This window comes from Oreochromis aureus, linkage group 8 (assembly GCF_013358895.1).
Source record: "Oreochromis aureus strain Israel breed Guangdong linkage group 8, ZZ_aureus, whole genome shotgun sequence".
Taxonomy (NCBI): Eukaryota; Metazoa; Chordata; class Actinopteri; order Cichliformes; family Cichlidae; genus Oreochromis; species Oreochromis aureus.
The window spans coordinates 16,386,853-16,403,326 of NC_052949.1; the positions used below are offsets into that span (position 1 = coordinate 16,386,853).

Genomic DNA, 16,474 nt, shown 5'->3' on the forward strand with positions numbered 1-16,474 from the left:
CACACACACACACACACACACAGTGTTTTTCAGTCTGCATAAAGAAGCTGATAAATGCTAGACCATACCTCTCCTTTGCTACATCCAGACATCCTCTTTGCTTCTGAGGTTTGATCTCTTTAATAATGCTGCTTCACAGTATTTTTGCCCTGCACTGCTCTGATTTTTCCACATTTATTACATAACACCACCGTCAGAGCTGTCTGTACCCCTTCCCCATCCCCTAGACACAGACAAGACTGCCTAATTACTCTGATAAAGTGATTGTGCTCAGGTTATTGGCTGTCTGGGAAGCATTCTGGGAAGTGATGATAGCTGTGGAATCAGAACGTTCATTTAATTCCCCGAGTTTTCTTTTCCCCAGAAATCGTGTATGTTTTCTACGTGCCGTAACCTTCTTTTCTGGATCCTTTTATCTCTGTTGATCGAGCTCCTAAATCTTGGCTTCTTTTACAGGCAGTGCTATCGGCTCATGACACAGTGGCTCAAAAAAAATTTGACCCAGTGCTGCCACCACTCCCAGACGATCTGGACGATGACCTGGAGGAAGAGTCTGTGAAGATCGTTCGGCTGGTGAAGAACAAGGAGCCACTGGTTAGTGTCTAAGGGTGCAGTTTGGCTTTTCATTAAACTAGAACCTGTTTCTTGAAAACTACTGCTAATGAAATAAAAGAGAAATGAAACAGATTCAGTAAATCAGATTTTACGAAACATGCACAAAAAAGCATAAAAATATTCCTACTGAGTATCAAATATGTGCTGATGATTGATATTAGAATTTCCTATGAAGGTAAAATCAACAGCTTATTTCAACCTGTTAAACTCTAGTTTAAAATGTCTTTCTATGAAGGGCATTGATAAAGCGGAGCAGTCACACTCATATGTGGAAAAGATCAACCCCAACCTGCCGGCACTCACTGCTTCATTCACAGATTAAAACCTGTGTACAGGATGCTGTAGAACACATTACAGAGCCGGGTCATTTTCAGATATTTATTGACTCTTAAACTGGTCTCAGTAAGTGGGACAAGTGCCTCTTTCCCCATCCAGAGATTTTCAGACGTGGGTAAAAGAGGGCGATGTGCTGCAGATGACACTCTGCAGGATGGCAGAAAAAAAATCATCAAAGCAGACTTTTTTTAAGGAATTGGTTGTAGTGGGGTATTAAAACGACAGCTGTCTCTTATATAACTTGTATAACTTACTAATACTTTGATTGGTCGGTAAGAAGAACAAAGTGCTGCGTAAATGCAAGAATGTTACACTGTACAACTGGAAAATCCTCATCCTGCCCTCAACAATGGTTAAAAAAGTTCATTTACTTTAATGAGCTTCAATGAACAGTCTTGGAGAAATCTGAAGTATGAATGGGGATCTACAAAATCCACAGAGAAAATATATACTTAGTGTTGATCAGGAACACCGGCTAAAGCGATCCTACTTTTATATCAACACACAGCTAGCTGTAGATTAGACGTTGGCTGAGTTTCATTGGTGACATGAAATAAGATTCAGAAGTTTTGTCAAAGCCTCACAGACCTCTTGGTCCATAGCCAAGCTAACAGTTCCCCCCTGTTTCCTGACTTCAGACTGTTAAGCTAAGCTAACTGTCTGCTGACTGCACCTTCATGCTGTGAGTACACAGACATGAGATTAGTGTTTATCTCTTCATCCAGCTCTCAGCAGGAAAGGAAATAAGTACATTACATTTTCTAAAATGTCAAACTAACACATGATTTACTTAAAGCTAAAAATGGAGCTGTAACCCAGAGTAGGAAACAGTGATTGAAGCTAAAGTGGGCTGCTAATTCTTTGCATAATGCAGCAATTAGAAAACCTGTAATTACAGCATTTAAATGTCATTAAACTGCATGAACTTTCAGTGGAAGTACAAACAAGTAGGCAATATTGATGATTGGGTATCAGACTCTTCATTCATGTAACATTTTGACATTTAGCTTCAGTCAGTTATTGATCTTTCCAATAAAAACTAGCTGCAAATAGGGAGCCTCTTCCTCCAGTCGGAGGATTGGGCCATCTTAGTGACTTTGGGATGAGATTTACTATGAATACATCTTATTTATTAATGTGTGTGCTTGTATAAACAGGGAGCGACTATTCGGAGAGACGAAGCAACAGGAGCTGTAATTGTGGCCCGAATCATGAGGGGAGGGGCAGCTGACCGCAGTGGTGAGACTGAGTTTGCAAAACATTTCTACTGAACTTTAAATGCCAGATATTTTTTTTGTGGAAAATCAAATGCATGATAGAACAGCACTATAGTATAATCTACCGATAGAAACTATCTCTATTACTGTGGATGCTAACGCTACCCAGTGGGACTTTCTTAACACTACTGATATACTGAGAGAGATGTGAGTAGATTACATTGCGTAACCCTGTGAACTGTAACAGAAATCAAATCCGTGAGATTAGTGCCACGAGATTGCATATTTTGAGATTACAAACTAGGTTTGCGTCAAGATGTTGCCATAGTAATGTTATCGACATACTGGCAACACAAAATTGTCTTTTGTTCGCATGCCAGGTTTAGATTTTAAAAATCTGTGTATTGGGCATTTCTTTAGCTGTATTCCCCCTGCGATCTGTGCTTGTGTTTCCAGGTCTGGTGCATGTAGGAGATGAGCTTCGAGAGGTCAACGGAAATCTGATAACCCACAAAAGACCAGATGAAATTAGTCAGATACTGGTAATAAATGTGGGATCGGTCTAGTTCAGATACTATGATTCTTGTAGCTGGCAGTCGATCATGGTGGTGCTCTGTTGTTTTTGTTTTAGTCCCAATCACAAGGCTCCATCACACTGAAAATCATCCCAGCTGTTGCAGATGACGATAAAATGAAAGAAAGCAAGGTTAGGAATGCTTGCTGTGTGAGTACGCAGGCTTTTCTTATGGAAGGCCACAACCACTCAGCCCTTTATCAAGGTTTATTCACATGTATCCACTTTACTTTTCGTTACCTTACCCATTAGTGTTGTATGTGAGACAGCAAATGTTTGATTGTGCAACTTGCAGAATTACAGAACTGTGAAAACATGTCATGTTCCACGCCTCATTTAAAAAATAAAATAAAATAAATACCCCAAACAATGACAGAGCCTCCACTTACTGTTGTAGCTCTCCTGATCTCTTCTGTGCAAACTGATAACGATTGGAATCAAAAATGTCTAATTAGGATTCATTACTCCATAAGACCTGTTGCCACTGATAATTTTTTTTTTTTTTTTTTTTTTCCCCAGTCCATTTTCAGTTTTCTTTCCTTGGAATAAAAGCCTGATGAGGCTTCAGCGACCAGTTGTTGCTTCAACCTGTGTCAGTTCTCTGCTGGATCTTGGATCTGTGATAGGCTGATCGTAACAAAGTGTCTAAAGACACAGTTTAAAATTGTTATTGGCTTAGTCGTCTGCTATGTGTAGACACTCTGACGAGTGGCTCAAGACTTTTGCACAGCACTATATGTGTATTCACCAAAGTATCTTACACTTCCTTTGCTGTATATAATGAATAAAGTGAAATAAATACAGAGATAATAAAGTTGTTAACAGAATATTCCTCCTTCTTTTTAAAGGTCTACATCCGGGCTTTATTTGATTACACACCTTTTGAGGACAAAGCGACCCCGTGCCAAGAGGCGGGACTTCCCTTTAAACGGGGTGACATTCTTCAGGTTGTTAGTCAGGAGGACCCCACCTGGTGGCAGGCCAAGAGGGTGGGCGACTGTAACCTGCGCGCTGCCCTCGTCCCTTCGGCGCAGTTTCAGGAGAGGTAGCTTGCATCAACAGTCTGTGTATCAGATGTTAAAAAGCTGCCTTTTTTTATCAGTAATACATTTTTAAAAATGTTTGCTTTTCTTCCCAGGCGACTGAGATACAGGATGAAAATGGGCTCCGTGTCTGCTCCCATTTCCCCAAAAGCTCCAACATGTAAGCATTAGTTACTACATACAAGCGCAAATGTTTTAGACACTTGGATCTCCACACACAGCTTCTGTTGTGGGTCAAATCTAATCTATCCAAGGAGGTCCTAAAAGAGAGATTATAAAGAGAAGGACGGGATCTAAGGTTAATCTCTGAGGGGGGGAAATGCATAATCCATCATTTTAATTTCCTAAATCCAATTTAAAAGTAAGATGAAACGATGTCAGTTCTTTTCTTGTATCTACAAAAAGATGCAGTAGTAACGCTGCAGGGAATGTTTTTAGAGGTTTCTCTACTTTAAAAATCTGATTATCCGGTTATTCTTAATTTAAAAAAAAAAAAAAAAAGTCTGTCCAGTAGAGAAAGAAGATGGTTAAGGATCTCTAAGCATGGATACAGTGACAGTTATGAGACTGCATTGTGAATTTGAGAGAGCTGAATGTACACTAGGGGTCGCCGAACAGCCTATGTCACACTCTACAGTGATACTGTGTATTATTCCTTGCTTTGCTAACTTCAGATGAACGGGCCGATAGAGGTATGTAGAAAACCCCTCATTTTAGCAACCATCTCTCATCCCCAGTTTGGACTGGCTCCATGTTTTCTCTAATGCCTGAATTTCTGTATGAAATTCTCATCGACCCATCTGAAACACAAATTTTGGTCACTTTCCCCCTCCCCATCCACACTGTGCCATGTTGTGCCTTTACAGTTTCTTTAATTGCCACAAATCCTCTCCTAACCTGCTGTGTTCTCACGTTAAAGTACCCCCAACACCTCCTCCCTCCTCTTACCCTGTCTTCTCTTCCCGAATGCCATCCAACAGAAGACTGTGACAATAAGAGTGCTGTGAATGGAAAGGACATAGGTGAGCAAGCACAATCAGTGAGTTTATGTTAATCACTGCAACATCACATCTTTCGCTCAGTCTGTGTGCTTCTTAAGCTTTTTCTTTTCGAGTGTGCATATTATTCCTCAGATTGTGTCAGACTGGATTGCTTTGTGTTGCTTCATTGATTGTTGAGGGTTAGGCCAGATAACAATCCACATGTGTGACCGCTACACAGGAAATTCTCACCAGTAGGTTGGCCAGGCTTCCAGGATGTGACTGTGCTTCAGTGGGTGTTTGTTCACACCATTTTGACCTTTCCTATTTTTTTTCCAAACCATATCCACACCCATCTGTCCGCTAGAGCTGAAATATCTCTATAGCTGCCTTAATGTAGTGTAATTTCATTTGGGCATTCCTGTAGTGGCAACTAGGGTGACCAGATTCCAACAAACTAAATACGGGGAAAATGGTCTGTTTGTATGAGATAATATGGGATACTAACGCTGAGAGGTAGTGTAACATTTTCATTGCAATCATTGAGTCGACCATAAACTCCTCCGTGTGCCAAAGTATTCCAGAGTCAAATGTGAGGCTGTCTGTCCAGCAGTGAAAGCTTGGCACAAATTTGGTCACACAACAGGACAATGAAGTCCATCAGCAAAACTACAGCAGAATGGCTGAAAAAGAGAAGAGTCGATGTACTGAGTTATGGGGTGTATTTAGTTTTTTCACGGATTGCATAGAGTCCTATTAAAAACTTTGTTTCACCATAAAGAATATCTTTGTTTTTATGGTCCAATAGTGGAGTCTTAAACTCGTGTATTCCACTTTTCCAACTGTTGGGATTAAATATTTTGCAGTGCCTCAATAACTGATCCTTTTTAGTTCACCTAATGAGCTAAAACTACCAAACTCTTCTTTGATTATCAGCAGGGATGCATCCATAGATCAGCGTTTTATTTTGAGCCTACCAATCTACTGATTCTCACATGTACTGTGGTACTTAACAACATATTCTTGTCTATGCAGAACTGAACAGTAACTAGAAACTGCATAAAAGCTAAGAGGAGTGTTTCAGTCTCTCATATCACTATAGTGGAATTATAGTTGTAGTTAAGCAGTTTTTATCATAGCTGTGTTTTTTGTTTTTTCGTGGTCTTTTTCAACATATTACACCGAAAACTGTGAAGTGAGTTTCTAATTGAGCGTGGCATTGATGGTAATACAGTGACATGTGAAACTGCACTTGGGCAGTGTTGACTTTTGAAAATTGGAGCCAGAGAAGAAAATGATTGATGAGCAGTAACACATAAATGGGGAAACCTGGTCACCCTAGTAATATAACCATTTGTTGTGGTTTTTAAGTGAAACACCTCAGCAACTTCCAGATGGATTGCCATCGGATTTACTGCACACCCCCACGTTCCTCTTAGGACAGGATGTAACAACTTTAGGAGCCCAACTTTCTTTAGTGCCACCATGAGCTTAGATTATTTTTTTCCTCTGTAAAATCAAACAAATTGTAATATAAATATAGTCTGTTAGGGTATGATTAGACTGGCAGGCTTCTTGCCCTGTGTGCTACAGCCATCGAGCTTCTCAGTGTTCATGTGGCGCCTCATGGCATCTCAATGTGCTGCAAATGGCCCGTCATCATGCATCATGCTGACAGTGATTACCCTGTGCTCTAAGAAGTTAGACACAGCATGCATGGCTTCTGATCTTTTTATTCTTTTTCAAAAGAAATAATAAAATAAAACTTAAGTTGCTTGACTCAATGGTCTAATATAAGCTGTAGTTTCTCCCAAGAGTAAGGCAGCCCCTGCCTTCTGTGGCCATGCTTTCTCATGGGATTTTTACTCAGGTACTCTTACTGATATCTAATGGTGTTGTCCACTGTGTGTGTCTTGTGTGATACTGTTTTGACATGTGATTTTCAGCTACCTCAAACCTGTTTCCTAATATCAAAGTGGCAGAGCGATCTGCAATACATGGGCAGGATTTTGGTGTATTTATTGAATTTGTATGAGTGTGTATCAGTGCAGTAGCATTTGTACCCTAAGGCTACCTTCGTGTCTTTAACAGCTAGCCTACGCAGAAGCTTCCGCCACAGGAAGGATCGCCAGGGTTCTCCTGGTGAAGCGCACACTCCCGATGCCAATCACACAGAGTTCCTGATTTACGAGGAAGTCGCACAATATTTTCCCCGTCCTGGAGAGAGGCCTCGCCTTATAACACTCATAGGTTCGTCAACTGGAATGAATTTTAACAGCGAAGAAACTACAGTTGTGATGAGACGTTCACATACACTCATTGTGGGTTATGAATGTCATGGTACTGTTGGGATCTTAATGATCTGTTGAACTGTTCTTTACATGCATAAACTCAAATCTGTGTTTACAATGTTAAAATTGTATTTTAACTTGACAAGGTGAAGTCATCCTCAAAATTCTTTAGGATGTTCAGGAACCACCAGGAGTCAAACCTGCCATTAACTGGAAACTGCTGGAACACCAGCGTTACAGTGAAGTGAGTTTTAGATCACTATGAACTGAGAGTGCCGACCAAGGGCGAAGCCTCTGTTCCAAAATCAGCTTCATCAAACTTGACTGAGACTTGCAGTTGCCCATTGGATAAAGCAAATGCCTTATGGACAAGAGTTTCATGGTCAGATGAGACCAATATTGAGCTTTATGGTGTTAATGACCGTTGGTATGTTTGGACAAGTAATGCTGAGGTTTTCAAACCTGAGAACACTGTATAAGCTGTCAAGCATGGTGGGGGTAGCATCATGCTCTGGGGGTGTTTTGCTGCCAGTGGTATTGGTAAATTACACAAAGTGGATGGAATCGTGGAGGACGACTAGTTTTGAATTCAACATCACATCAGATCAACAGCTAGACAACTGAAACTTGGGCACAATTGGATGTTTTGGAATGGATAAAGCAGGTTAATATGATTGTTAACCGGCCTTCAAAAAAACACAAACTTAACTCCCTTGAAAGTACGCTCAAAACCAGCCAATCTAAATCAACTTTAGCCTTTCAAATTCAAAAATCCAAATATTAGTGTATATTAATGTATAATGTGAGAAAATCCAAAAAGATTCGAGCTTGTGCACAAACTTCTTGGGCTTTTCTTTGTTAAGTGATTACAGATGTATGCTGTACAATCATTTCACCCTGGAAAAAGAACAGTTCAAAGAAATCATTAAAAACTTCACACTACCATGATATTTATGCCCACAGTGAGTAAACTTCTGGCCAGAACTATACACACATGTTCCAACCTGATGATCATCTTATATGACAAGTATATTATCTTCCTTTGTTGTTTGGATGGTCACAGGTTCACTTGGAGCACGGATCGCTGAGCTCAAACAGAATGTGATTGCTGAGAATCCGCGGCGGTACGGTTTGGCTGTTCCTCGTAAGTGTTGTTTATCTTTTCTAATTGGCTGTACGTGTTTGCACTGAATTCACAAGAGTGAAGTAAAAGAGCTTTCGAGTGAATATAAGCACTTTGTTCTTTGGCACTTCATACCTGCAAATGCACTCAACCTTCACATTTCTCTAAGGAAACTCCCATAATTTGCGTGACCCTCAAAATATTACACAAGTTTCCAGATTATTAAACAAACAATCCACACATCACGTACTATTCCAATTCAGTTTTGTTAGTTATGATGCCATTTCAGAACAGCCGTTCCTTCAATGCTCCCAAACCCATCTGTCGCACCAACCTGGCAACCCACTGCCTAATTCAAGGGAGGTGTGTGCATCTAATCTCTGTACAGGCAGACTGTGAGATGGTGAATCATTTAACGTCACCATCATAGCTGCTGTTTTCCCCAGTTTAACTACTGTGACGATTTAGTAAGAGACTTTAAAACATGCCAAAATAAACACCGAGTCATAAATGGGGCTTGTTGATGTCTGTGACAGGGAGTTGCAGACGTTGGTGTAGTTGGAAAGATGTTCACCTTTTAATAACTCATTAGCAAAACATAAAGAGGATTGGTATTGACTGAGACAAGTATCTCTTTGCAAGTTGATTTTACAGTAAGCACACTGCTTTTTAATGCAATCAGTATCGAGGCGCTTAATGAGATATCCAGAAACATACAAGCATCCAGTATCTTGTGTCTTATTTTCTAACTTGCTCTTTCTGCCGACCGACGGCGCCCTGAAGACACCACTCGAGCCAGGAAGAGTCATGAGAGAGAAGGAGTGGAGTACCACTTCATCAGTAAAGCTGCTTTCGAGGCAGACATCCAGAATGGCAAGTGAGTGCTGGGAACAATGTTTTCTGATGAAGTGCAAAAAAATTATAGTACACAAAAGGATTAATTGAAGCGTTTCAGCATTTTAGCTAATTTAATTAACTTGTTAGTGGGGATGATGTGTTTCTGCAGGTTTATTGAGTATGGCGAGTATAAAGAGAATCTCTATGGCACCAGTTTGGACTCCATTCACAGAGTTTTGGATCAGAACAAGGTCTGTTTGGTGGACGTGCAGCCAGAGGTTAGTGTTTTTAAAATATGGTAGGCGGCACTGCCAACCAAATACACTTCTGATTTGAATTTGAATTTCCTCTGTGTAAATGTAAAAGTGCCTTCTTCTTTAAAAGAAGCAAAGACAGCAGGTTACATATTGGCCACATCGTGCCATATAGATGTATAGTATGTGCAATATTGGAATACATTTCATATTATGGTATTTTTAAATTAAATTGGATTGATCTGTTGCCTGGGTCCAGACCTTTGAAGCTTTCCAGAGCCTGGAGACCAGTGATAAAAATACATGATATCAGGCAAATTGACTTTTCACCTTATTTTGTGCAACAGTTTGCTTCACAAAGAATATCCTCTCTGATAATTGTGCAGTCTTTTATACTTAGACATGAATTTGACTTTATATGGTCTTCTCAGCATAGAAAAAGTTCTGTGGGATTTTTATATGGGAGTTGGCTAATGGCTGGTTGGTCTTATCACATTCAGGCACTGAAGACTCTCCGGACCGCTGAGTTCAAACCATATGTCATCTTTGTAAGGCCTCGGATCGGTGATGGTCAGAGAAAGCAGTTTGGCTCCTCTTCCTCACTCAGCGTAGGGGTCACGGTGAGTGTTCCCTCACCAAACCTGCCAGACATGTGCAATACACTTTCTGGGCTTATTAATTGATGGTGGAATATAAATAAAGTTTACAGAGGCTTAGTGCAGATTACGGTAATCTTGCAGTTGTTTGTTTTGTTGAGAAAGGAATCGTATCAAAAAGCTGATTGAAGCTCAGTGAATAAGGCTTTTCTTCACATGGCATGCATTTAAATGGAGTGTGTGAGCACTTTGTTTAATATAAACTGCTTTTAAAAAAGTTAGTTACTTAGTTGTACAAATATACAAACACACAACCAATTATGTTGGTGGCTGTGAAGGTCATTTGAATACAGTGAACTGAATGAGCTCTGTGTCATGGTATGCTGTCCTGTTGGAAGCAGCCAACAAAAGATGACACTGTGGTCTTTAACAGATGGACATGGTCAGCAACAATACTCAGGTAGGCTGTGGCATTTAAACAATGCCAAAAAGTATCCCCCACACCAACAGCCTGAACTGTTGTTACAAGATAAGATGGATCCATACTTTCATGTTGTTTATGCCAAATTCTGAATACAGCACAAGTTGAGACCAAGTAGACCAGGCAACATTTTTCTGTTGTCCAATTTTGTGAACAACATGTGTGATTTACAACCTCTTGTGGTTTTCTGTTATTGTAACCCATTGTCTTTAACTTCTGACATGTGTGTTCAGAGACCATTTCAATATCTGCACGTCAGCTCTGAAGGGTACTGAGTAAGGATAGAGAAATTCCATATGGTCATTAGTTTAACTTTGGCTATTCTCTAGCAGTGTATTAGCAGCTAAACACTTTCTGCTGGTGTCTCTTCCTCTCCAGGACGATGACTTGCAGGAAATGAAGCAGTCGGCAGAGCAAATGGACGAATGCTACGGCCACTGGGTGGACTACGTGTTGGTAAAGGAAGATCCAGCTAGTGCCTTAGCAGAGCTCCAGGTTGTATTGGAAAAAGTACAGATGGAGCCACAGTGGGTGCCTGCGTCCTGGGTGAGGCGCTAGCCAGCTGACCTTCCAAATAGGAAAAAGAGGACACAGAACTGTGGCGTACCTCTGAAGGTGCTGAGCATTTGGACTGATCCAGTGTTTTACTGCCATGTAACCATTCCACAAATGAGTATGTGAGTCACTGTAAAAGAACATCCAACAGACCTGTTGCAGAGTGGTCAGCATAGAATGACCACAGTAGTCATACAGATAGTGCTGGTGTACATACCGTATATGCTGATAGTGCAGTGGCTGTATACGAGACGGGCATGTAGTACAAGCATTCAAGACTAAGTTCCTACAGCAACTTATTGTCAAAAACATCTGCACTCAGTGTGGTCAGCTATGTAAGCCCCCTATTATAACAGCAGCTATAATGTGAAGTGCCATATTAAATATGTTAACTGTAAAGCTGAAGAAATCTGAAGACCATGTGACTGATTTTGCTTTGACAAAAGTGAGTTTAGTGAAGTGGGTTGAATTTGTCTACATTTGCTTGAGAAATAAAACAAGACCAACTGTGTTTATTGGGGAAACTATTTTACTGACGGATCACACTCATGAAACAATTATAAACCATAAACAAAAGGGAAATATACATATGTGGTTGCATTGTGTGCAAGAATACACAAGGCCTTTTACTTCCATAGCTTCTTGATGGACATGTTCTTCTCGCTGTCTTTCTGCATGACCTGATAAAGTTATCAAACTGCATTAGTATAGTGCAAGATGTGAACACTGCATTCAAAAATTAGCCTCAAGTTATACTGACCTTTGCCACCGCCATCTCAAAGTCCTCCTGAGTGACGTGCACTCTCCGTTCTCTCAGAGCATACATCCCTGCCTCTGTGCAGACGCCCTATAATACACAAATGCAGTAGGGGAAATTTAATTATGTAGTTCCTCATTTAACATGGCTTCCATTTAGCAGGTTAATTCTTACCTTAACCTCAGCACCAGAAGCTCCAGGCATCAACTCTGCAATCTTCCTCAGGTTAATGCCACGAGTGAGATTCATCTTCCTGGAGTGGATCTTCAGGATATCCAGACGGGCCTGTGGGCACATAAAGTGCGCTTAGATACAAAAAACTCAGCATGTGTGAGTAAACACGCTAAAGGTTATAACGATTAACTACCTCTTCATTGGGAGGCGGAAACTCGATCTTCCTGTCAATCCTGCCTGGCCGGAGCAGAGCCGAGTCCAAGATGTCAATACGGTTAGTGGCCATGATGACCTGCAGGGACAGATGACATACTATCAAGTATATTTGAATAATTGGGGTTTTTTAATACATTAACTCCTATGTTTGACACTCATGAACATTTATTTAACAAATGCAGCATTACTTGTTTCGAAATATAAGTTATAAAGGTCTTCTGTAGTCATCAGCAACTTTAGGTGATGCTGGCATATAAATAAATACCAGTTGTACCACAAAATGTCATCATTTATGCATAAAGAACCTATACAGCAAGCCGAAATGTCATCAGTGATGCATGTTTTAAGAGGCTGTCCTATGCACATAACTCAGTGATCTTCTGCAGTACCTTGATGTTCTTGGTTGCCTCGAAGCCATCCAGCTGATTGAGCAGCTCCAGCATTGTCCTCTGCACCTCACTGTCCCCGCCTGAGCCTCCCTCCAGACGAGATGAGCCGATGGAGTCAATCTCATCCATGAAGATGATGGACGGAGCATGTTCTCTCGCCATGACAAAGAGTTCGCGCACCATACGGGCACCTGCGGACAGCCAGGGAGAAATCAACCAAAACCTGTTATTAAAAACATGGGGATCAACTCGACCCCAGTGTACAGGAAAGAAAAGGCACGCACCCTCTCCGATAAATTTCTGGACCAGCTCTGATCCAGACACCCTGATGAAGGTGCAGTCAGTGTGATGGGCCACAGCTCTGGCAAGGAGGGTCTTCCCTGTACCTGGGGGGCCATAGAGCAGCACACCCTGCAAGCACAAAGAAAAATGAAAATCTGCACCACCTACACAGATGCGACAAGTGTAGCATTAGTTAACTGATTTAATCAAAGTATCTCCCCCCCCTTTCTTTGCTTTTCATGTTTTAGGACTGAAGTGAATGTTGGGCAGGCAACAAGACCAGAAAATGTGTCAAAGACATGAATTTTTAAAAATGTTAAGATATGAATATAAAACCGTAAGAAACTTCTGAAATTCGTACCATCGACTCTCTCGTCAAATACCCACCTTGGGCTGGGCAATGCCTAAAGCCTCGAACAGCTCGGGGTGTTTGACGGGCAGCTCAATCACTTCTTTGATCTCCTTGATCTGCTTATCCAGGCCACCGATCATTTCATAGGTGGAGTCCGGCACCTTCTCCACCATCATGAGGGACACCAGAGGGTCCACCTTGTTAGGAAGGATCTTGTGCAAGGTGTAGCTGTCGTTACGCAGAGCTACGCGACAGTTTGGAGTCACCTAGTGGCGATTTGACAGAATAATAACAGAACAGTTTAGGTTTTCTGATTCCTAGTACTTATTTTATAAGTAAAATGCATTTTTTTCTTGTTTAGCTCTATCATACTTTACAGTAAAGATTACAAATGGACTCAGGTTTTATAATACTTACATCATTGATGTCAATGTTTTTGTCCACATCCACCACAAACTTTCCCTCTGGATGCACCTGAGAATAATGAACAGACATAAATTTAAACTATCCACGACTGATTCAAAAAGGATGCTGCATGGTGAATGTACACAGCATACCTTAACTAGCACTTTCTTTTTGTCCATAACCCTCACCACCTCTCCCACATAGGATCCCTGTTCCTGTAGTAGCTGCAGCTCCTCACGAAGGAGACGCACTGAGACCAAAGTAACAAAGGAAATTGAAGTTCATATCCGACTGTGTACAACATGACACAACTCCCAGTGATGTGGCAGGAAGATAAAGCACCATACCTTTGGCATTGAGCTCATTTCTCTGTGCCTGCAGACGTCTGAGATTCTGACTCTTCTCGTTCACAGTCAACTATGAAGAAAAAAGCAGGTCAGGACTGACAGGCGAGCACGCGTTAAAAAGCGAAAAACCCAAAAATGATTTCTCATTTCCTCACCTGCAACTCTTCTATCTTAGATAAGTAGTACTGCCGCAGACCTGATCCACCTTTACTCTCCCCCATCTCCATCTGCTAAAGAAACACATTGCCACGTGGTGACACTTTTTCACAGCAAGCTATTGAACATTTAAATATGCATCAATCAGTGACTGCATTCATAAGCCATCAATTGTGTTTCATTTTTGTTTTAAGCTAAGAAAGTATGCTGACCAGTTGATTGCTAAGCTGCCTGCCAATTTGTGTGAGTGATGATGATTTTGACTGAGGCGACAGCAAACTGGGTCAAATGGACTATCACTAATGAGAAGTGCTTTTCCTTTAGTCCCCATTTGCAACTTAAAAGTCCTCCATTAAGTGTGGTATGGTGGTTAACACTGCTGTATCACAGCAGGAAGGTTCTGGGTTTGAATCCAGTCCAAGGTAGAGTAAGATTCATTGGTTACGGTGTGATGTGAGCACGAATGGTTGTATATATGCATTAGCCCTGCAACAGACTGGTGACCTGTCCATGGTGTACCCTGCCACTGGCCCTATGACAGCTGGAATAGGCTCCAGTCAAAACGCAATGCTAAATTGGAGCAGAGACGTCACTGTGTACTCTGTATACCCTCAATATGAAGCAGCCTCTATGCAAACAGTTTCAGTTAGGCAGATATCTCCTGAAGGGTGCAAACCACGTCTCTTTTTACTACTATAGCATTGCCACTACATTTAAAGTTAAAGATTAAGATACCAATTATATAACAGTCTATAGACTTATGGTGTAAAAATATTCGTGTACTGAATTTTTTCCCCCCAATATTCTTTTAGATGAAGTCAGCAGCATATAAATAATCTACATTAGCATTTTGTGGTCAGGAAAAGTCCAACGTACATGCCCGATGTTGGACAATGCAAAGTACACAATATTTATCAGGCGACGGCAAATTGTGTAAGCTAAACTTGATATGATCAGCTTCTTTAGATCAAGCTGTTTTTCCGGCAGATATTTTGTAAACCTGTTCATATTTGAGGATTTCCCAGATTGAAGAAGAACAGAAATACACGTTTGTCCAGTTTTCATTGATTAAATTGGTGGATGGTGGCTGGCTGAAATTGACCACTGTTTACATTAGCCATTAGGCCTAACCAGTAGCACTAACACGTAAAATATTTTTTAGGTAAGGGGGAAAAAAACCCATCCCAAAAGTTACCTATCTAACAATAAGCGCTAAAGAGTGTGACGCTAACTATCTCCCAACAATTACAGTTCATTAGCAAACTAACGTCAAGTTAGCTTACGTACAGAAGTGCACGTATATTAATGAAGTAACGCTTGGTGTTTCCATATAATAAACTCACACATATATATCTTATATTATGCTGAAATAAGCATCCATGCGTGGTCAAAAAAAAGCTAAGAATAGAATAAACTGTCAGCACCTCGCTGCCAGTCATCGTGAGAAGCTAGCTGGGTTAGCTACAATGAGACAGCAAACCGGCACAATCGCTGTTTTCAATGAAATGACGTTTCAGTTTTTACACTGCAGCCCCGCATCCTTCACTCAAACAACCGATTTTAAATAAACTATTAGACCCTCAGCAAAACAGAAACGTTTTCTTCGCATGGTAGTCATAAAAGCAACAAAGCAGCAGGGGAAAAAAATACACCTACATGATCAATTCCGTCCACCTCCATCTTGAATTTTCTACATCCGGTTAAAGCCACTGCAGACCAGGCGCTATTTCCGGTACAGTGGTGCTTCTTCGTGGTATATACACATGCAGACACCGCCACCTACAGTCCATTTTTAAAAACTACACCTTTAAATTCAGGACGTGTGAGGACAGGGAGACGGTGGTGAGGCGCGCAGTAGGAGTGGCAGATGGGTTCAAGGTGGGGGTGGGATTACATCAGGAATTTGCTCTGAGACCCTTAATGTTTGCAGTGGTGATGGAAAGATTAACAGATGAGTTCAGGCAGGAGAATCCATGGACTATGATGTTCACAGATGACATTGTAATCTGTAGTGAGAGCAGGGAGGAGGTAGAAGACAAACTGGAGAGGAAAGGAATGAAAAATTGTAGAAGCGAGGTGAAGAATACGTTTGTGAATAAAGGGCAGGCTGGTGTGACAATAATGATCCAAGGATGAGAGGTAGTGAAGGTAGAGGCATTTAAATGCCTGGGATCAAACATCCAAAGCAAACAGTGCACAGGAGAGGTGAAAGAGACGGTGCAGGCAGGGTGTAGTAAAAAAAAATTGAATATTCTTTTTAGTTTTAAAAATAATTTCTATGTAACCAATATGAATTCTTGGAATACTAAGGAATTGTGTCTGTTATTATCGGGTCTACCTTACAATATAAAACACCTTGAGTTGACCCTTGTTGTGATTTGGTGCTATATAAATAAAATGTAATTAAATTGAAAAAAAGAGACCATATTCAAAGCATAATTAAGTCAGTAAACACATGTACAAATGATCAAAGTATATAATTCAGTGTTAAACG

At 40.9% G+C, this 16,474-nt stretch overlaps 2 protein-coding genes across 5 annotated transcripts in view; one reads left to right on the forward strand and one right to left on the reverse strand.

Annotated features, from left to right (window-relative positions):
• Positions 1–11,413, forward strand: part of LOC116329607 (MAGUK p55 subfamily member 3-like) — a 24,734-nt gene extending 13,321 nt beyond the window's left edge. Inside the window, exons 6-19 of one of the 3 annotated variants that reach the window (XM_031751654.2) lie at positions 457–594; positions 2,109–2,190; positions 2,625–2,710; positions 2,800–2,874; positions 3,591–3,787; positions 3,881–3,945; positions 4,460–4,477; positions 4,766–4,807; positions 6,857–7,015; positions 8,120–8,200; positions 8,963–9,056; positions 9,186–9,294; positions 9,771–9,890; positions 10,726–11,413. In XM_031751654.2, the coding sequence (XP_031607514.1) occupies positions 457–594; positions 2,109–2,190; positions 2,625–2,710; positions 2,800–2,874; positions 3,591–3,787; positions 3,881–3,945; positions 4,460–4,477; positions 4,766–4,807; positions 6,857–7,015; positions 8,120–8,200; positions 8,963–9,056; positions 9,186–9,294; positions 9,771–9,890; positions 10,726–10,905 (1,446 nt within the window). In that variant the 3' untranslated portion in view covers positions 10,906–11,413. The remainder of the gene's footprint in view (positions 1–456; positions 595–2,108; positions 2,191–2,624; positions 2,711–2,799; positions 2,875–3,590; positions 3,788–3,880; positions 3,946–4,459; positions 4,478–4,765; positions 4,808–6,856; positions 7,016–8,119; positions 8,201–8,962; positions 9,057–9,185; positions 9,295–9,770; positions 9,891–10,725) is intronic. The other 2 variants (XM_039616341.1, XM_039616342.1) reach the window with 2 other exon arrangements.
• On the reverse strand, positions 11,414–15,725 carry psmc5 (proteasome 26S subunit, ATPase 5). 2 transcript variants are annotated; one of them, XM_031751656.2, is made up of 12 exons: positions 15,637–15,725; positions 13,980–14,054; positions 13,825–13,894; positions 13,630–13,727; positions 13,490–13,546; positions 13,108–13,338; positions 12,723–12,849; positions 12,439–12,629; positions 12,027–12,125; positions 11,834–11,944; positions 11,663–11,749; positions 11,414–11,582 (listed from the first exon to the last, which is right to left on the reverse strand). In XM_031751656.2, exons 1-12 carry the CDS (start codon positions 15,658–15,660, stop codon positions 11,529–11,531), a joined length of 1,224 nt encoding a protein of 407 aa, XP_031607516.2. In that variant the 5' UTR covers positions 15,661–15,725; the 3' UTR covers positions 11,414–11,528. The 2 variants fall into 2 exon arrangements, with proteins under 2 accessions (XP_031607516.2, XP_031607517.2); XM_031751657.2 differs by having other exon boundaries at positions 13,980–14,051; positions 15,637–15,724.
• Positions 15,726–16,474: the final 749 nt, after the last annotated feature.

Coding starts and splice junctions, on each gene's coding strand:
- psmc5 (XM_031751656.2), bottom strand. CDS start 15,660: ATGGAGGTGGACGGAATTGATCAT. Junction 13,895..13,979: donor CTAAGATAGAAGAGTTGCAG/GTGAGGAAATGA, acceptor TTTTCTTCATAG/TTGACTGTGAACGAGAAGAG. Junction 11,583..11,662: donor TTGAGATGGCGGTGGCAAAG/GTCAGTATAACT, acceptor TAACTTTATCAG/GTCATGCAGAAAGACAGCGA.